At 48.8% G+C, this 20,524-nt stretch overlaps 2 protein-coding genes and 1 non-coding gene across 3 annotated transcripts in view; 1 reads left to right on the top strand and 2 right to left on the bottom strand.

The window, feature by feature from the left end:
* The window catches only part of NRDE2 (NRDE-2, necessary for RNA interference, domain containing), a 45,289-nt gene extending 39,351 nt beyond the window's left edge, over positions 1 to 5,938 (top strand). The window contains exon 14 of the mRNA XM_059688253.1: positions 9 to 5,938. Within this exon, the coding sequence (XP_059544236.1) occupies positions 9 to 134 (126 nt within the window). The 3' untranslated portion in view covers positions 135 to 5,938. The remainder of the gene's footprint in view (positions 1 to 8) is intronic.
* Positions 1,730 to 15,844, bottom strand: PSMC1 (proteasome 26S subunit, ATPase 1). The gene is made up of 11 exons (XM_059688238.1): positions 15,787 to 15,844; positions 12,792 to 12,845; positions 11,857 to 11,953; positions 9,665 to 9,789; positions 8,695 to 8,880; positions 8,405 to 8,533; positions 5,576 to 5,672; positions 4,322 to 4,511; positions 3,533 to 3,684; positions 2,778 to 2,932; positions 1,730 to 1,870 (listed from the first exon to the last, which is right to left on the bottom strand). The coding sequence occupies exons 1-11, from the start codon at positions 15,787 to 15,789 to the stop codon at positions 1,736 to 1,738; spliced, it is 1,323 nt and encodes a 440-aa protein (XP_059544221.1). The 5' UTR covers positions 15,790 to 15,844; the 3' UTR covers positions 1,730 to 1,735.
* Positions 11,002 to 11,135, bottom strand: LOC132224940 (small nucleolar RNA SNORA55). Its single transcript, XR_009450768.1, has one exon. It is a non-coding gene; the product is annotated as a small nucleolar RNA SNORA55 (small nucleolar RNA).
* Positions 15,845 to 20,524: the final 4,680 nt, after the last annotated feature.

A 20,524-nucleotide genomic window follows, 5' to 3' on the forward strand; every position in this document is an offset into this window, starting at 1 on the left:
CTTCCTAGGCGCTGTACATGGACGCCGTGGAGTACTTCCCCGATGAGATGCAGGAGATCTTGGACCTGATGACCGAGAAGGAGCTCCGAGTGCGCCTGCCCCTCGAGGAGCTGGAGCTGTTGCTGGAGGACTAGCGACCGGGGATGGGCCACGCCTCAGGGCATGTCCCTGCCCTGGGAGCTGGGGGAGCACGAGGTGGGATCAGGTGTGCGAGCATGCGTGCCAGCAGACCCGTTTTTAAAGTTTTCTAGATAATTTATATCTAGTTCATCAGTCTCATCTCTTGCACATTTTTTTGGATGTGCCAGTGACACAAGCCCTTGTTTTACATATTATAGATGCGCATCTGTGTTTACATGTACATGGACAGGAACAGGGCAGTGGTAACCAAACCTACTGTGGTTGGCGTGTGTGACTCCTTCTCTGCCTCTGCCAGTGCAGGGGTGAGTGACCTGCTCAGTTGGCACCCATGGTGGTCCTTGCCAAGTCTTTTGGGTTTGCAGTCACGATTAGAAAGGTCTGGTTACTCAGCACCAGGACCTCCTCCCCCGGGACTGGTTAGTAGAGATTCTGCCCTACCTTCAGATCAGGGCAGTAGGGAGTCATTAAAACTTGGCCTGTATCAGGTGTGTTTAGACAAGTGTTATTCCCTCAGCCTCCGCGTGATGCCTCCGCCATGGACCAGCCTGTTAGAGATGTAGGCCCAGGCCCGCACCAGCTCTGCTGAGTCAGCATCTGCTCAGACAGGACCCCCGGGGACTCGTGTGCAGTGGGGAAAGCACTGCCCGAGGAGACAAGGCGCCCTGCTGAGGGGGCAGCACTGTCCCCAGCTCCTTCCACCAGACCCAGCCCTGCCCGTGAGACGTGCGGAGCTCCGCATCCTGAGCTGTGCACAGGGCTGCTGAGGTGGAGGGGTTTTGTGAGGGCTGTCCAGCTGCTCTGGCTTTTTAAAGTCATGGTCTCTAGAATCGAAGAAAAATTTCTTTGGCAACTCATCCAGGAAAGCCAGTGTGTGGACTAGAACTCTGGCTACAGACATGGACATTAGGTTGGGAAAAGGGGAGGGCAGTGTCTCAGAGCCCACGAGGATGTTGGCCAGCCAGATACTTGCTGCCCCACTTACTGGCTTTAAGACTAAACAGTTGTGAGGAAGAGAAGTGCAGGATTTACATGGAGAAAAGGGAGAAGCTGACACTTTTAGATGCTCTTGAGAAGGATGGTTTCTGAGCCCAGGGACAAGGCAGGCAGGGCTGGTATGAGCTGTTTCATCCCTGACCTTTCCAGATTTCTCTTATCAGCACCAATGCTGCCCAAGTGCTGGGAACCCACAGCCACAGGAACGCAGCCTTTGTTGCTGGAGCGTCAGTGATGGCTGGCACGTGGCTATGGGGTGACGGCTTCCCCACTGGCTGTGCAGCCACCACCCGCTCTGGGGCGTGATGTGAGGGCAGCAGGTATTGAAGGCTGCACTCTGATCGCCCAGAACAGAAGCTTCCCTGACACCCAATCCACCTGCCGAGCAGCGGGTGTGGATGCTCCAGACACGGGAGGACCTGCTTGAGAAAGAACTCACTTTATTGGCGCTGCACGTCGGGCTCCTGCACGCGGTGCTCAGAGAGGTACACAGGGCACATAATGAAGAGCAACTGCAACGGGCTCCTCTGGGCAACTCCCCACCTCCTCCCTCCCCAGGGTCGGCACCCCTGACCACTTCCTTGAAGGCAACTGAGGTTCCCTAGAGATAAAGCCCCTCAGGGGTGCCTTCTTGTTTTTTATACAGAACATTTTCTTTCGATTTTTTGAAGTCTTCATTTGTGACTTTCATTCTGCGTTCTCTCAAGGCCATGAGACCAGCTTCTGTACAGATTGCCTGTAAGAAAGAACGGTATGTTCAGAAAGTGAAATACTTTTTATTTTTATTCTAACAATTCAGAGAGCTATTTGGAAATAAGGTGGAAGACACTTGTTTTAAACACAAATCACTCTAGATTTATTTGGGAAAAGATTAGATTTTTTAAATGCGTTAAGCATTGTAATTGTTTTCTCAAAGGACTGGAGTAACTAAGGAAGAGGACCTGGCCAGGAAGTAAGGCCCAGGTGCTAACCAGCTGTGTGGCCTGGCAGGTCAGTGAGTTCTCACAGCCCCACCTTAAAGGGAGAAATATTTCTAAGTAATAGATGATTTATACACGGAAATTTAGAGGTAACAGTGTATGACCATTTCATAGAATGAATACATAATATTCACTTTAATATATTTACTTTTTAAATAATCACCTGTTACAAAACAAGATATAAACAATGAAATGATATAAACAATCCTAGCATTGAAGTTCCTATTTGGTTAAAGTTCAGCAGAAAAAACGTGTGCATAGAAAGATAAAGCAAACGGTAAAATGGCAACATTTGGTAAATCGAAGTAATGGTGTATACGGGTGTTTACTAGTTGCAACTGTTATGAAGGCTTAAAATATTTCGAAGTAAAAAAGTTGGTGCAAAATCAGATTTCTCTTTTAAGAAGAGAGATTTTACTTCCCAACCAAGACACTAATGTAGTCCTACAGATCCAGGGATATACAGCGCAGGCAGCAGCACGAAAGGCCACGTCTGCGTCCCACCCTACCTAATCTAACAGAAACCGGATCTTCCCATAAAGAGCAGGATGCAGCATATTCAGTGCTGCCAGGCCTCGTTCTAAACCCTGGTCACCTGGGAAGAACCATCCTAACTCATAGAGGGATGTGATCAAACAAGAGTCCAGCCAGCGCAGTTCTCACCTTGATGTCGGCACCAGAGAGGTCGTCCTTAGCCATGATCAAGTCGTCCAGTGTCACGTCATCAGCCAGCGTCATTCTGCTTGTGTGGATCTGAAAGATGCGCTTCTTGGTCTTTTCATCGGGCAGGGGGAACTCGATCTTCCTGTCAATGCGGCCTGCAAGTACAGAGGCCTCAGTGGCAGCTCTGTGCCGCCCCGGCTGTGCCCGCGCCTGTCTCCTCATGTGCAGTTTCAGTGTCCTTTGGAAGGGGTCCAACTCTTAAAAGGTGAACACTCACCTTTCTAGTTTGTAAGTTTCTAGTTTGGATTCACTTATTTTCTCTGCTACCTCCAGAAACAAATGAAAGGAATGGTTCCTGAATGGCACATTTAGTGCAAAAGGACAGATCAGTCTGGTTAAAAAAATTATGAAGAGGGTAACGAAATTAGCTACCCCTGCTTTCACTGCTAAATGAATGCAAAAACTGAGCCTAAACTATTATATGAATTACTTCTTCATTTCTTCAGGAAAAAAGTCTTTGAGGCTTAAAAGGGAGTACCCGGGAAAGAAAAGATCACATAACATTGGAATTCAAAAAGCCACACTGCACAGACTATATCATGCTTATCTACAACCTCAAGGTTACTCTAAATTTCAGTGCAATGTTGCCTTTACATGTATCATTTTATAATCTCATAAGCTCCCCAAACTTCACGTAAGAAGCACAAATACACACAGACAACTATTCTCCATGATGAGGCAAAAGCAAATGTGACCTGGTCTGATTAGTGCTGGATCCAGAGTTTCTATTCGGTTTGTGGCCATGATGACTTTCACGTCTCCCCTTGAATCAAATCCATCCAACTGGTTCAACAGTTCCAACATTGTTCGCTGAATTTCTCTCTCACCACCGGAGTTTGAGTCATATCTTTGGAAAAAAAGAAGGAATGAAGACCCAACTGATCTGCTAACGGGAAATTACAGCAAAAAAACTCAACCCAACAGCCAGGTTACACAGCTCATTATTTTCTTTGTAGCAGTTTTCATTGCCTAAGTTTTCTCTCCCAACCCCTGAGTGCTCCCTGAGGCCAGAGGCTTGTTTTCATGGCTGTGTCCCCAAAGTCGGAGCCTGGCTCAGAGCAGATGCTCAGGGTGTGGTTACTGACCGACCAATCTTCAGGTTCACACCACCCAGTAGGTGGGAGAGCAGAGCGTACAGCATCAGGGAAAGCCAGAGTAGGAACTGTGGCAAACACTGAGGCCACAGGGAGTGCCCAATGACCACTCGGAGAAGAGCTACAAGGTTTTTCCCTCTAAAGCAGCAGTTCTCAACCTGTGGGTCGCGACCCCTTTGGCAGTCAAATGACCCTTTCACAGGGGTCGCCTAAGACCATCCTGCATATGATATTTACATTACGATTCATAACAGTAGCAACGTTATAGTTATGAAGTAGCAACGAAAATAATTTTATGGTTGGGTCACAACATGAGGAACTGTATTTAAAGGGCCAGAAGGTTGAGAGCTACTGCTCTAAAGGATACAAAACAGGTAAAAGAAAGTCTACCTTTTTGTCCCAATGGCATCAATTTCATCAATAAACACAATCGATGGTGCATGTTCTTCAGCAACTCGAAACAATTCCCGAACGAGCTTGGGCCCATCGCCTAGGTACTTCTGAATAAGTTCAGAGCCAACCACTCTCAAGAAAGTGGCTGAGGTTTGGTTTGCTACTGCTTTAGCCAGTAAGGTCTTACCTATTTTAGATTAAAAAGACAAAGGGAAAAAATCCTCAGACTCTGTCATTACCTACTTAAGTGGATATTAAAAATGGACAGATTTCTATGATGAAAAGGCATGCCACCCTCTTGGGTACAAGATTTTAAGTCACTCAAATAACCTTCCTCCTTTGTACTTTACATAGCAATGAAATGCTAAGTCCTGGACTGCACAATTTACACAAGTCAATTACATATAGACTAGAGGCCCGGTGCACGATGGGGGCCGGGGAAGGGACCATGGGAGGTTGGCTCCAGGGCGTGTACCGCCAGTCTCGGCCAGTCCCTGATCGGCGGGACTCAGCAGCAAGCTCACCTACAGGTCGGAGCATCTGCCCCCCGGTGGTCAGTGTGCATCATAGCGACTGGTCAAACGAACGGTCGGACAATTAGCATATCAGGCATTTATTATATAGGATTTTTTTTTTTTTTTACCTTCATGCATTTATTCATCCACTATGAATATTTAGTGCCAGTGGACCAGGAGAATGAACCTAATCTGAACAGCACAGGGTAGGTTTTAAATAATGACCCTCCGCTGTGGCTCTGGTGCGTGATCACACTCGACGACACATCGTAATCTCCAGGGAGGGGCCCAGACAACCAGGGTTTTTAAAGCTCCCAAGGGATGCCAATGTACAGCCAAGGTGAAGCACCCTCTTTTATTGAGCTCTTCTTACAAACTAGTTTCAATAGACTCACACTGCTTTTATAAACATTTGAAGGCATTATATTTTACAGCATATACTTCCACTGTGTTTGAGTATAGGACTTTTGGGGAACTGTTCCTAATATTGTTTTATTTATACACTGACTGTGTGCAGTCTACAATTTCAAGTCCTAAGTTCAGTTTCTTAGTGCATCTATTATACAGATAAATACACTTTTTTATGTAATAGGTATTTTTCCAGAGAATCTGCTTATCCCCAAATTCCAAAATATTGCTTAGAACACCGTTTTAAACTAAGGACCGTGTAACTCACTAACGCTGCTGCTCAGGTTGAGCTGAGTGCCTCGAAGTGTCAAACCCACAGCACACATACCTGTGCCAGGTGGCCCATAGAGAATGACCCCCTTAGGGGGCTTTATACCCATCTCTTCGTAATACTCAGGATGAGTGAGAGGGAGTTCCACAGATTCCTGTAGGAAACAAACACTACGTAAAAGTGGAAAGCTTTCTTACTGAAACCACCACCATAGTCATGAACTGGCATCACGAGCATGTCTCACTGGCAACAAAAAATGAGCTAAAATTTCAGTTACTCTTGTTGGAGACAACGTGCTTGACGTCACTAGTAGCAAGGACACACTGAAGACACCCACCCCCTCTCTTCCTAATGGCACCCCATTTCCCCTTCCCTTCTTTGTAGAAGTCAGCCTTGAATAACATCTAAAACTTCCTCAGCGAGGAGAACCAAGATGGCGGCATAGGTTAACGCCGGAGTTTGCTGCTTTGAACAACTACTTCAAAAGTGAAACTAAAACACGGAACGGACATCACCCAGAACCACAGGAACGCTGGCTGAGTGGAAGTCCTACAACTAGGAGGAAAGAGAAACGCACACGGACACTCAGAGGAGGCGCAGTGGTGAAGTCAAATTCTGAGGTGCGGAGTGTGCGCGCGGAGCGGGCTGGCGGCGGAGGGCGCGGTTGTTGTTTTCAATCGGGAGGGAGTCGCAGACTCTGAGCACCAGATCTGGGCGAGTCTTTAGGGACCCAGACTCAAACGGGAGAAGCGGGACTGTCTGGCTTCGGTCAGAGTGAGTGCAGCTTTCTCTCCGAGCTTTGCAGCGGGTGCTGGCACTCAGAGAGGCAGAGCCCCTGGGGACAGGACTGAGAGCCGCCATAACTGCTCTCTCCGGCCCACCCTGTTGATCCTGTGCGACCCGCCCCGCCCAAGCCCTGCACAGAGGCATTTGCCGGATAGCCTCAGGCAAAGGCTAGATTAGCACCTCCCTAGAGGACAGAAGTTCTCTCACTGCTGACACAGCTGATTCTCATAGCCACTTGGCCTGGAGGTCAAACTCTCCCTGGAATTAGCTACAACAATCAAGATTTAACTATAAGACTTCGAACAAAGACCACTAGGGGGTACACCAAGGAAGCATAACAAAATGCGGAGACAAAGAAACAGGACAAAATTGTCAATGGAAGAAATAGAGTTCAGAACCACACTTTTAAGGTCTCTCAAGAACTGTTTAGAAGCTGTCGATAAACTTAATGAGATCTACACGAAAACTAATAAGACCCTCGATCTTATATTGGGGAACCAACGAGAAATTAAGCATACACGGACTGAAATAACGAATATTATACAGACGCCCGACAGCAGACCAGAGGAGCGCAAGAATCAAGTCAATGATTTGAAATGCGAGGAAGCAAAAAACATCCAACCGGAAAAGCAAAATGAAAAAAGAATCCAAAAATGCGAGGATAGTGTAAGGAGCCTCTGGGACAACTTCAAGCGTACCAACATCAGAATTATAGGGGTGCCAGAAGATGAGAGAGAGCAAGATATTGAAAACCTATTTGAAGAAATAATGACAGAAAACTTCCCCCACCTGGTGAAAGAAATGGACTTACAGGTCCAAGAAGCGCGGAGAACCCCAAACAAAAGGAATCCAAAGAGGACCACACCAAGACACATCATAATTAAAATGCCAAGAGCAAAAGATAAAGAGAGAATCTTAAAAACAGCAAGAGAAAGAAACTCAGTTACCTACAAGGGAATACCCATACGACTGTCAGCTGATTTCTCAACAGAAACTTTGCAGGCCAGAAGGGAGTGGCAAGAAATATTCAAAGTGATGAATACCAAGAACCTACAACCAAGATTACTTTATCCAGCAAAGCTATCATTCAGAATTGAAGGTCAGATAAAGAGCTTCACAGATAAGGAAAAGCTAAAGGAGTTCATCACCACCAAATCAGGATTATATGAAATGCTGAAAGGTATCCTTTAAGAAGAGGAAGAGGAAGAAAAAGGTAAAGATACACATTATGAACAACAAATATGCATCTATAAACAAGTGAATCTAAGAATCAAGTGAATTAATAATCTGATGAACAGAATGAACTGTTGATTATAATAGAATCAGGGACATAGAAAGGGAATGGACTGACTATTCTTGGGGGGGAAAGGGGTGTGGGAGATGTGGGAAGAGACTGGACAAAAATCGTGCACCTATGGATGAGGACAGTGGGTGGGGAGTGAGGGCGGAGGGTGGGGCGGGAACTGGGAGGAGGGGAGTTATGGGGGGAAAAAAAAGAGGAACAAATGTAATAATCTGAACAATAAAGATTTAATTAAAAAAAAAAAAAATAAAAAAAAAATAAAACTTCCTCAGCAAATGAAACTTAAAAATTCACAGACAGGAACTGACAAGGCTTTCTGATTGCTGTAACCACCCTGGCCATTCCCAGCTGTGGAAAGGTCACCAGTGAGATCTGTGACAGCTCTGAGGGACTCCTCTACAGATGAAAGAACCTGCAAAGGACTGGCCCACAGCCTCCCCGAACCCCAGGCCCAGGGCAGGGAGTATGTTCCAGACCCCACCACTGTGTAAGTGTGTGCCACGCACCCTACCCCACACATCACTGGCTGAAGTCAACACAATGGGACCATTATATACTCACACAGAGAATCATTAAACATTACATGCAAAAAGTATTAAGTTGCAGCAAGGACTATCACAGAATTAGTTACTTCTATTACCTAACTCGGTATTCACAAATATAAAACACCACAGCTGGTAAGCTCTGAGTCGGTTATTGGTCTGATCAATAAAGAAAACAAAACATGCAAAACAACTCCAAGTATCCTAAACGAGAGACCAGAAGTCTAAAGACCCAGCGCTGGTTCCTAGACATACCTTAATTTCCTGGATTTGGTTGTCCAACCCCCCAATGTCGGCATAGGTCTCCTGCGGGGCCTTTTCCACCTTCATCACCGTGACCAAGGGGTCTGTGTCATCCATCAGCACCCCTATCACAGCATGCACCTAACAGGGAACATTACGCTTCAACACAGGATGTGAGGCTCACACATTCATTACAACCAAGCAATGCTGGTCACAGAATTTGACTGTGGCAGATGTACTTACATGGGATGGGTGGGCAGGTCTACAAGAAAGGAGAAAGCTTTCTCTGAGACTCCCCTCACCTTGTGGTTGAGCAGGACGGAGCAGCCTGGTTCCAGCAGGTCCTTGTCCACAAAGGAAAGAATGCTGACGTAGTGTTCTGAGCCCACAGATGTAGACACGATGGCGTGATTGTCATCAATGATCTCTTCCAAGGTCCCCACTGACATCGGAGTGCCCCTCAGGTCATCTACCTTTGATCTTTCCTCCTACGGAAGAGTGTGTCAAGAAGGAAAAGATTAGGCTTAAAAAAGCAGATGAATTCAGAGTTCACTAGATTTACAAAGCAGTTGGCACATTTATTTATTACTAAGGGCCCGGTGCGTGCCCATCAGTCTGGCCTGCGCCCTCTCGCAATCCAGGACCCCTCAGGGGATGTTGAAGAGCTGGTTTTGGCCCAATCCCCATAGGCCAGGCCGCGAGACCCTCCTCCCTCCTCTCCGGGTCTGGGGTGCAGGTGAAGTAGATTCGAGGCTGACAGTGCCCCAGCAGCAACCTAACCCATGACCGATTCCACGAGGAATTGGGCTCCCTCCTCTACGGGTCGGAGCGTCTGCCCCCTGGTGGTCATTGTGCATCATACCTACCATGCGAACAATCAGACGGTCGCTTAGGCTTTTATATAGATTACTTTTTGTTACTCCTCACTGGAGGATATTTTTCCCATTGATTTGGGGGGGTGCGGGGGGGGGGCATGAACATGAGAGAGACACATCGACTGGTTGCCTCCTTGCATGTGCCCCGACCAGGGCCAGGAACGGAGCTTGGGTCTGCAACAGTTAAGGTATAGGCCCTTAACTGCGAGCCAACAGTCTAACCACTGAACCACACAGGCCAGGGCACAGTTGGTGCTTTTAAAAGGCAGCTAATAATGAATCATCATAAAAGCCTGAAAGATTCAACTACTTGAATTTCATTTATCCACGGACAGTTTTAGGGTTTAAATAGAATTTAATTTGTAAAAATGAAAGCTACAGTAATTTCTCAATTTACCTCTTGCTTTTCTTCTAAAGGCTTCATTTGTTCCTGATTTCTAATGAATTCTTCCTCCATGAGAAGATAGTCTTTAATTCTTTCTAACTTCAATAATTTTAACCGGCACTGAGTGTGAGGTGTCACTGTAATTAAAAAAATAAAGTTTTATTATACTTGAAGCTTTAAGTTAGCAATTGTTTACTCTTTTTTTAAATTGTTGACACTATTACAGATGTCCTCATTCCCTCCCTTTGCCCACCTCCACACAGCCTTCCCCCCTCAGTTTATTCTTGAGAGAGATTTAAAAAAGACTTAAAATTAAGTTCACTTTAGTTGGACAGACTCTGAAAGTTAAAAGTTTGGTGACCCTAATTAAGCAGGAGCCTAAATGCAAAGGGGACAGGGATTTTGCAGTGACAGGCAAGCCTGTAAACATGGGATGAGGACTGTATAGATGCAGAAGGTAAGTTTGCTTTGGCTTATTATTCCCCACAGTGCTAATGGGTACACATAATGTGCAGTCCGTCCACCCTGTTGCACACTAATGTAATTCACCTCCCTTTGTAGGATTGTGAAATACTAGTGATATTTACATGCACTAAACATTTTTTTCCCACACACTTTTGCACTGTTTCTCTTAGCTTCGCTTCTTAATATTTATATAAACCTTTTCTTTTGTGGTGTTGGGTTTCCTGACTTCTTCAAAAGGTCTGTCCTCCCCTAAGGTTAATGAATTATTCCTGGAGTTACCATTTATCTACTTATTTTCATATGTGTATCTATAATCCATCTGGCAAAAAGCAAGGTGTCTATTTTCTTTCAATAGCAAATAAACCCAGCATCTTTCCACAGAACTAAAATGTCACCTTCGCCGTATATTAATTATCCATGTAACTTGACTTCCTATGCTCTTCTGGTGACATGATCTATTCTTTTTTTTAATATATTTCTTTATTGATTTAAGAGAGGAAGGGAGAGGGAGGAAGAGATAGAAAACATCAATGATGAGAGAGTCATTGATTGGCTGCCTTCTGCACGGCCCCCACTGGGGACCAAGCCCGCAGCCCGGACATGTGCCCTTGGCCGGAATCGAACCCAGGACCTTTCAGTCCCCAGGCCGATGCTCTATCCACTGTGCCAAACTGGCTAGAGCAAATTCCTTGACTTTAAAATAGGGTTCACATACTTACCCTGCTAACTCAGTTGATTTGATTATCAAAGAAAAATCAAGCAAATTCTGCAAATTGCAAAACATGGAAAAACAAACTTCCCACTCATCTTTCCTTCTTTCTCAGACCAGGATGGAAATTCTCACCCCAGCTCTAAAATCCTCACAATACCTTCGTTCAGGGAGAAAGTGTGGCAGAGCTGTAGAGACAGGCCGCAAGACAAATGAAAAACAACCCGTCTGGATTTCCTCTGCTTTACTGTGGCACCATCTGTCCCCACACTAGCACGAAGCAGCAAAGAATGGGAAAGATTCAGGTGCTCTGATGATCTATTCTTTACCAATGCCATATTGATTCATTACAGTAGACTGATGGCACATTTTTTACTGTCTGACTCATTTCTTAACCAGGCAATATTTTAAAAATTATTTCATCTAAGCAGGAAGGGACTGGTTTAGATAGGGGCAGGGGAGGTTTTTGAGCTCAGGCCTAATGGGGTGAGAAGCAGGCAGCCATAGGAAGGACTGGGGACGCACATTTTGAAGCAGAGGGCAAGGCCCTGGCGTGCAGAAGAGTCAAAGAGCACAGGGCTACGAGAATCACCAGCAAAGGGAGTGATGGGGCTAAGGATGGACAGAGGGGCCGGGCCACCTGGTCTGAGTTTTATTCTGTGTTGTACAGGAAGCCATTGAAAACTTTTAGGTTCAGGCCCCATAGGATGTGAATTCTAACACAGTGGCATTCCTTTGCTTCATACAGTAAATGTGTTTCTAAGTTACTCAAGCTCAGCCTGAGTTTTCTACTCTAAAACTACTTTTAGTAAATTAGAGGAACTGGTTCAAGATTCCTAAAGTGAGATAGTCATGTAACTGTTAAACCCAAAGTACAGCTTGTATTCCAACCTAGAGGCATGCCGCACACAGGAGTCAGACAGAATACAGTCCCGGGGCTGGAGCTCCAAGCGCGCCCATCTCCCGTCTACGCTACGCACAGTCCATTTCCCTAGAAGCGGAAGACAGCAAGGAAGAGCCGTGTCATTACCCAGGGGCAGTTTGCTGGCAGCATCTGGTCCCTTGGTTTTCTTCTTCTTTTTCCCCACTCTGGTTGGCACGGGAGGTTCATATTTCTTCTTCTTGTCCTAGAGTTTTCAGAACAGCAGGGGGAAGAGAATCACACAAATCATATGAAAACACAAACTTATTTCTGTAGGATCATTGTCTATTTCCAGGTGACATGATTTTCCTGATCTTTTAGGATACTATTACAAACTGTTCTTTAAAAAAAACACACTAGGTTTTATCTTTCTGCAATTTAATATGTGAATGTAATTGGTCTTTCTTTTTATAACATACAATGATAGATTATTCAATAAGGACTAGAGAGGTTAGAATTCAGTTATATTCCAAAAGTTTGAGTTGATATAACTTGAGACAATTCTTCACATCTCAGGAAATTAAACACTAAAATTAGAAGCAGCCCTGACTGGTTTGGATCAGTGGATAGAGCGTCGGCCTGCGGACTCAAGGGTCCCGGGTTCGATTCCAGTCAAGGGCATGTGCCTTGGTTGCGGGCACATCCCCGGTGGGGAGTGTGCAGGAGGCAGCTGATCGATGTTTCTCTCATCGATGTTTCTAACTCCCTATCCCTCTCCCTTCCTCTCTGTAAAAAATCAATAAAATATATTAAAAAATAAATAAATAAATAAAATTAGAAGCCATTTATTTTAACACTCCTCCAATGTGTAAATTACTTTTACACATTTAAAAGTCATTAATTCATAAGCACATATGTGCCAGGTCAATCACCTTTTCGAAAACATGTAAAGGGCACTGTATCTGTGGGCCAGGCTGGGTTAAATAGCTACAAGATTATTTATCTTGCATTTTAAGATCCATGAATCCCCACATTATGCACTGAGATCCATGACATTTCCCACAAGCTGTTCACAACACGAACATATCTGGCTTCATACTTACCTTGTCATCCTTCTTGCCACCTCCAGGGCCATGACCACCACTCTGACTCTGACCCTGGGGGTGAGGGGGGAAGAGGTATACATTCAGAATATGATCACTTCAAAAGAACACCCTTCTTTTCCCGAAGCTCTAAGACACTGGCAGCACTCCCCCCATTTTAACATCTCTGAACTCGAGATGCACTTGCAGTCAAGGAGCACATCGGGCATGGCACAACTTATTTTTCTGCAAAGCAGTCAGTAGCACGACGGTACACCTTCTAACTGCATAACTCAAGGACAACTCCATCAACAGACAGACATCACTAATGTATCACAATGAGGCCAACATTCCAGACACACACCCTTCTTGAGGGGAAGGTATAGAGTTTGGTACAGTATTTAATATAAAACTACCACCAAGAGTGTATTTTGTGAAATTAGGCCATGAAAACTAAATCATTTTCCCTTTCAACAATGACTTATTAATTTACTCCTCACTAAGATAACACCAGACCCAGGAGACTTCCTTTCATCAGCAGCTCACACACCTACAGCCTGGGCACTGGTGCCGTCTTTCCCCAAACCTGAAAGGCACCTTAAGGCACCAAGAACTTAAGGGTATTAATAATAAGCTTCAGCGGGATTTCTGATTTTAAAAGACCCTTCAGTTACAGGACAATGCATAACACAGAGCAATGTCTCGGAAAAGACTGCATTTTAAACAAGTAATAGTGAACCTGACTGGGGGGCCCCCTCAAATCACTTCTTCATCGGAACCTCTAAATACGCAGCCAGCTTCAACATCAAACAAACTACCATATCACGGTTACCCAAAGGCGTTAGGGCCAAATATATATCCCAGGTGCAGCCTTTTTAAAACACCGTGCTGACGGTAACCACGGGCTCTCTCTGAGAAATGCTGGGAAACAGCTATGCTGCAACAGGCTGCCCAAGCGACAGGTCTTCACAGTCACTTACAATAAGGAAATCTGCTGGTGGCCGGGCAGCTCGTGTGTGGGGTGCTTACTCTGTGCCCGTCTGTACAGACGGTTTCCTTCACTATCTCGTTAATTCCACACAATCCTCCAAGGCGGGGCTCACTATTCCCACTTTCTAGACGAGGAACTAAACAAGCCTAAGAACATGGCAGATGCATCCAGGCTTGACTTCCGACTCCATCACTAATAGGCCAGTGACCTCAGGTGAGTCAGGGCACCTACCAGAGCCTTGGGGTCCTTAACGGGAAAGCCCGGAGGATTCTAGCTCCTCGCTGCTGCTGAAAATGAAGTAGCATAATGATCTATAATGACCCACTCAGTATTCACGTGACGCATAACTACTCACCAGTATGTACAGTATCAGTGTCAGAAACGCCAGGGTCAGCATTTCATTGCTGGTCTGGTCACGGATCTGGACACTGAACTCCACCTGCTCCAGCTCACTCTCTCCTGTCCACCCCTAATCTCTGCTTCTGTCCAGGCCGCTGTGTCTTATTTGGACTCAACCTCTCCCCTGAGATTCCCCCCTCACCTATCCAGCTTCCACCTTCGAAAACAAGCAGCCGACCCTTTAATTCTCCTTAAAGGCCTGAGCTGCTCCCCAGCACCTGCGATGTGACACCCAACCCTTCAGCTTAGCATGCCGGCCGGGCCCTCCACAAACCGGCTGCAGGTTCCTCTGCTGTTCAGACAACCTTCCCAGCTTCACCGACTTCCTCGCGATCCCGCCGGCCCCGCCCCCCGGAGGCCCCTCCTGAACAGACCCCGCACCTCCGTGTCGCCGTTAACAGACACACCACACGCCGAGCCCGAGCCTCACCTCATCCTTACAGACACCAGGAGCGTGGTACCATCATTACCTCGAATTCACACACAAAACCAAACCACCGAGGCCCAGAGAAGTCACGCACGTTGTTACCAAGCAGGAACCACACTCAGGTCCCCTGGAGGCCAGTCTGTGTGTCTCCACCACATGCACAACGAGTCCATCGCAGAAGGGGCCCAAGGAAAGCCCGGCAGGGTCTGCCCCCAGCACAGCCACTTCCGGTGTCTCCTCCTCGCTAACGGGAGGATGAGAACTGCCTCGCTTGTGAGGAATATGAGGAAGTGCTGGCAAGTGCCTGGCACAGGCTTCAACAGCACCCCAAGTCCCAGATGCCCCCCAAGGCTCGGGGCCGCCTGCCTGCTGTGGGCGACGCGGGCTGCACGGTCCGCCGCAGGCCCTTTGCTCCGGGACCGCGTTTCCCCGTGGGCGCAGCTCCCCGCCCGCTGGATTGAGCTCCACGCTCAAACCTGACCTCCCGGGGGGCCTCCCCCCGCCCCCAGGCGGCCCTATGAACTGACCAGGCCGCCCGGGCACCCTCTGCACCCCGCTCTCCGGCATCACCGGACCTCTTTCTTTCTCTGTGTTCGCTGCCTCCCCTAGAACCTAAGCCCCGCGAAGGCGGAGACGGTCAGTCACGCTCAACCCCTACACCCCAGGGGCCTGAAGAGGGCCCGCCCCGCGCCCCCCAAAGCGCAGGTGCTAAGCGAACGGTGTGTTTTACTGAGATCGCGCCCCGGGGCCTTTCCCTCCGCCTTCCACCCGTCCCGACGCCGTCCGCCTTCCAGGCCGCCGGCCAGTGCCCCGCTCCGAGCGGCCTTCCACGACCCCGCTCTGCCCCGTCGGCGGGACCGAGGCCTCCCTTCCGCCGGGCGAACATCCCGCCACCGGAGCGGCTCACACTCACTCATCCCAGGTGCGTAAGGAGGCTCCCCGGACGGTCAGCCGAGCCCCAAAGCCGGGTGACCGGACCGCCCCGCAGTCCTACCGGTTCTCCCGGGGGACCCTTCGCGCCGAGCCGGCCCCAGCTCCCCGAGCCAGGCCCGCAGGTCGGCACGGCGCGCGGCGCACCCGAGCACCGTCGCCCGGAGCCTCCGTCCCCCCCAGGAGATCGGGCCGGCGGGAAGGGCAGCGGGTGGGCCGCTCGGACCCCGTCACACCGTGACCACCAGCCGAAAGCCTTAGTCACTCACCATTTTGCCTCGGCTGCAGGAGCCGCCGCCGCCGCCGCCGGAAGTGCTCTCGCACGGCAGGCGTCAGAAACGGAAGCAGCCCGGGGACGCTACGGGGGCCCGTAGGAGCCAAACCCCGCGGGATAAAATCGCGCGCCGAGGCTTCGCTCGGGAGAGTTGGGGCAACGGTATCTTACAACATGTGAACCTTATATTTTACTTGAAAAAACAAAGTCTAAATCGCAGTTTTTAGGCTGTCTCAACAACTGAAGAGAATAACCTCGACTGTCAGAGAACTAAGATAATTGTGAGAATACAAGTTATTTTAAACGTGCAAAAACCGTAACTGGGAAGAACTTTTCCTTATTGCTCCAAGAACTGGACTGGAGGGGTTGACTGCGGGGTTGACGTATGCTTGTGCATCAACATTTAAGTTATTATTTGGCCTCTGGAATTAACCGCTCACTTGAGAATATTTTTTTTGGTCTCGTGAATTACCTAAATCTTTTTTTCCTTTCTGATGACTTGTGTCTTGCAATTACGCCAATAAAGCCCTCATCTTGCACCTCGTTGGTTAAGTTCGTCACTTATCATACCCACCAGGACATCGGGAAGATGGCAAGCACCCCTTTGCCCGTGTGTCTCCTATGCTTGGTGATAAAAGGAGGAATGAATGAATGGCTGGTGATCAGTTCTTCTGGCGGCTGATGGGCGCCTGCAGTTCACACACTCACCAGCAGAGGGAGCCACAGCCAAATACTGCGCAGTGGCCCTATCACAAGTTCCTGTGGAGCTGGTCCCTCCCTGCTCCTCGATCCCAAATGGCTGTGACACTCCTTGCTCACCCTCCTCTGGGGTTACCCACCCTCGTTCTCACCGTGGCCCTTGAGCCCTTTGCCCAGGAAGCTTGGTGTTTAGCCTCTATCCGGACTGGCATGCTTCTGGAATCTACTTGCTGGCATCTTTGTGGCCACCTTTTGTCCGCCTGCCCAGGCTGAACCTGGCGGCCCACCCATGCAGGAGAGATGCTGGCGCTGCCCAAGCCCCTCTTGGTGCTGGAACCAGACCACTCCATTGCCCCTGGGCCACTAGTCACCACTCCCCCCTCCTCGTTTTTGCACCCCATCTGTCCCCTTAGGCACGTGATTCTCAAAGATAACTAAAGCTAAAAACTTTGATTGCACTTACACTGCCAAGTGCCTCCTAACTGCCTTCGTGGGGTGGGCTCAGATGACCAACACCAGTGCTTTGAGTTGACTGTATTGCCCTCACTTTGCAGATGAGGAATTAGGGCTCGGGGACATGAAGTGATCTGCTTGAGACCATGCATGTCTAACTCAGATACTCTGGTTCCCAACCTTTATCTTCATTGCCCTATTTGTCAAGAAAATCCAGAGTTCTGGCCGGCGTCCTCAGTGGTTAGAGCATCGGCCCGCGCACGGAAGGGTCATAGGTTCGATTCCTGGTCAAGGGCATGTACCTGGGTTTTGGTTCGCTCCCTCCCCTGGGTCAGGGTGTGAGCGAGAGGCAACTAGTTCATGTGTCTCACATCAATGTTCCTCTTCTCTCTCCCTCCCTCTCCCCCACGCCCCCTCCTTCCACGCACTCTGGAAAGCAAATGAAAAAAATGTCCTCCGGTGAGGATTAACAAAAAAGAAAATCCAGAGAGTTTTAGGACTGGCACGCACCCTAAAGTTCACATTCTGCAACTTCCCATCCAGTCGGTCAATGACTCAGCCAGTCCCGGGGACCCCATGCCCTCTGCTTGGGGACATCTCTGCCTGGCTTCCCTCCTCTTAACTTTCAGGTCTCAGTTCAGAACCACTCAGCCGGGGACCCACTCAGAACCCTAGAGCTGGTATGAAGGTTATTTTAAGCTGAAAACATTTGAGATTCAACAGATGCAGAAAGATGCCTTCTTGGAGCCTCTCTTATCGGACTGACTAAAAGCAGCAACCTCGGGAAATGGGGCGCCGTGAATTCCCTCGGTGGGCGTGCCCACCTCCAGGAGAGAGGCTCACGGTGAACAGACTGGAATTCCCTTCCGGGGTTATGGCTCCAGAGAGGACTGCTCACACCTGTCTGTCTCCACAACATCACAAGCTCCCTCCTCTTCCATTTGTTCTAAAACCCCTGTGTCTTTTCTGTAAACACCTATTTGTTCTTCCCTTAGACGTCGTTCCTGCCCCTCCCTCCCCCCTGCTAAGGTAGGTGGGTAAACCTCTAACTTGGACCCTTTGTGGAACTACCTGTTCCTTTGTCAGCATAGCCACCCCCCGGGCATGCCCACCCAACCTGATCCTGGGAGACACCAGCTGCGCCTGGGAACCCCTTGTGGAGGGAAGATGAGGTGCAATTGGTTAAGAAGAGTGTTCACCACGCGTCAAAACTTGGCTTTCTCTGTCTCAGCAAAGCCTTCTAGACCAGCAAACTCCCCGGGGCCATGCAGCAGGCACTACGCAGCCGCCAGCAGCGATGGACTAATTTATGGGATCCAAATTGCAATATTAGTAGGAAACCTCATTACCCAGGTGTGTCGGCCCTCCCCAGCCAGCACCAGCAGTGGGATTAGGAGCTGGTTTCAGACAGCTGAGAGGGTGGAGGTGGGCCAATCCCACCCAGCCCGGGGGGCCCCGGGCTCCATGGCTGGGTGTGTGACCACTGGATTTCAGGTTGTTGTCCTGGAGCATTTATTGAGCACCTACTGTATGCAAGGCACGCTGGCTCAGGAATTAGCGAACCTGGCTCTGCTGTTTGTGGGATGGCAAGCACTTTGGTCTCTCTGGACCTCGTTTCCTCAACTCTAACGTGGGGACAGTGATGGTGACGGTGAGTTTCCACAGTAAGTGCTCACTCCGTGCTGTCCCCGGGTTCTTGGAAACGGTGGCTTTGAGCAAACGACGCACAACCAAACCAGTTTTACCACAGGCTAATCGATGTAAGTCAGAGTTAAGTTCTTACGACATATTTCTGGTCACAAAGCATCACCCAACTTCTAAATAAAGACCCCAAGCACTTCTAATATCAGACATTGGAATAAATGTGAGCTATCCACACATTTTAGAAAGATGAATAAAAACAAGCAAGATAATGATTTACCAACCTGCTTACTTTAGTTCAGGCCAGGGGGTGGGCTGGGGGAGGGGTTAGTGGCCGGAGCCCATCCTGGTGGCTCAGGGCTCAAGGCAAAACCTACCCTGGAGAGGACGCCCTCCCATGGCAGGGTGCATGCGAACACACACACACACACACACACACACTCGGGCAAGCGGGCACGCCGGAGGAAACCAGAGAACCAGGGGAAAACGCAGGCAGACGCGGGGAGAACGTGCAAAACACACAGACAGTGGCCACCAGCAGGAATCCATTCTTTTCTCCTCATCAACATTATCCTGAAAGGATGCTGAAGGAAGGGACACTATCCTGGGACCCGCTGTATTTGGTGAGCGCTCTCACTGGGCCAGGCTCCGTGCTGACAGCTTTCCAGCCATGTGTCTTAGCCCATCCTCACAGCAAGCCCAGCCACAGCAGCTACGAATAGCACCAGTTTATAGATGCGAAAGGAAAAACGAGCCTTGCAGAGTGTGCTGGCTCGGATGGAAGCCCCCTCCCAACTCCTGTCCTCCCTGGAACCTCAGACTGGGCCTGTGTTTGGTTATTTGAAAGTTGGGTCACTACAGATATAATTAGCTAAGCCGTGTGGGTTAATACTGGAGTTGCTTCATGAGTAGGAAGGGCCCTTACTCCAGTATGACTGGTGTCTGAATAAAAAGAGGCCTTCTAGCCTCCAGCACTGGGAGAGAGTGCATTTCTGTTGTTTCAAAGTGTGTGGCCATTGTTCCAGCAGCTTCAGGAAACGCACACAGAGAGGTTAAGTAAGCTGCCCAAGGCTGCACAGCTGGGAGGCGGAACCCCTGAGATTCCAGAGCAGATTCCCATCCCAGAGCCCCGGTGACGCGCCATTCCTCTTCTATTAAATGAGTCCGTTGTGTAAATCAGTGCCTGGAACACAGCGAGAGCTGAAGAAAGTACTATTATTGTTACTGTTGTTATTAATTATACATCCTCCTAGGCGCCCTCCCTCCTCCGCACAGCACACTCCGAGGGGTTGACGTGCCAATCAGGAAGATAATGAGTACCTTGTGATCCCTCAAGGCCCAGACACCTGTGCGTTATATTATCATTAACATTATCAGAGACAATGATGTGAAGAAAAACCACAGCTCATGTTTCCCCACAACCCACTGAGGGGGGTTTCGTCAGAGCGACACCCCTTCATCCTGACGAGAGGGAGGTGGAAGGGCCAGGGCTCTGCTGTCTTCTGCAGGGAACTTGGCATTGTCCTGCTGCTTCCTGGATGTCACCAGAGGCTGCCAGGCACCGGGCAAGAGGGAGGGAAGAATGGCCCCCCAATTCATCTCTTCCCACGTGACTTGGCAGCTCCCTCAGGTCTGTAGGTGGAGCTTAATTCCCTGCCCTTGCCTTTGGGTTGACCATGTGACTTACACTGGCCAATAGAATGGGATGAAGTGACGGTATGCTTAATCTTACCGATTTCTACCTGCCCTCCGCGCCTCTGCCATCACTGGGAGAAGCTTGTTTGGGGCAGCTTGCTGATCCCAGGGGGAGGGGGAGAGACTGTGGGGGCAGAGCCACCTCCAGTGAGCCCAGCCCACATCAGCCAATCCCTGGCTGCAGACACCAGACATGGGAGCAAAATCAAAGCTCACTGCTGTTTGCCATTGAAGTTCTGATGTTG

This window comes from Myotis daubentonii, chromosome 1 (genome assembly GCF_963259705.1).
Source record: "Myotis daubentonii chromosome 1, mMyoDau2.1, whole genome shotgun sequence".
In the NCBI taxonomy this organism is placed as follows: domain Eukaryota; kingdom Metazoa; phylum Chordata; class Mammalia; order Chiroptera; family Vespertilionidae; genus Myotis; species Myotis daubentonii.

Excerpts from the sequence above, each read along its gene's own strand:
- PSMC1 (XM_059688238.1), bottom strand. Across the intron at positions 8,534-8,694 it reads CCGTCCTGCTCAACCACAAG|GTGCATGCTGTGATAGGGGT; the intron begins GTGAGGGGAGTC and ends GTTCCCTGTTAG. Across the intron at positions 3,685-4,321 it reads GATGCCATTGGGACAAAAAG|ATATGACTCAAACTCCGGTG; the intron begins GTAGACTTTCTT and ends TTTTTTCCAAAG.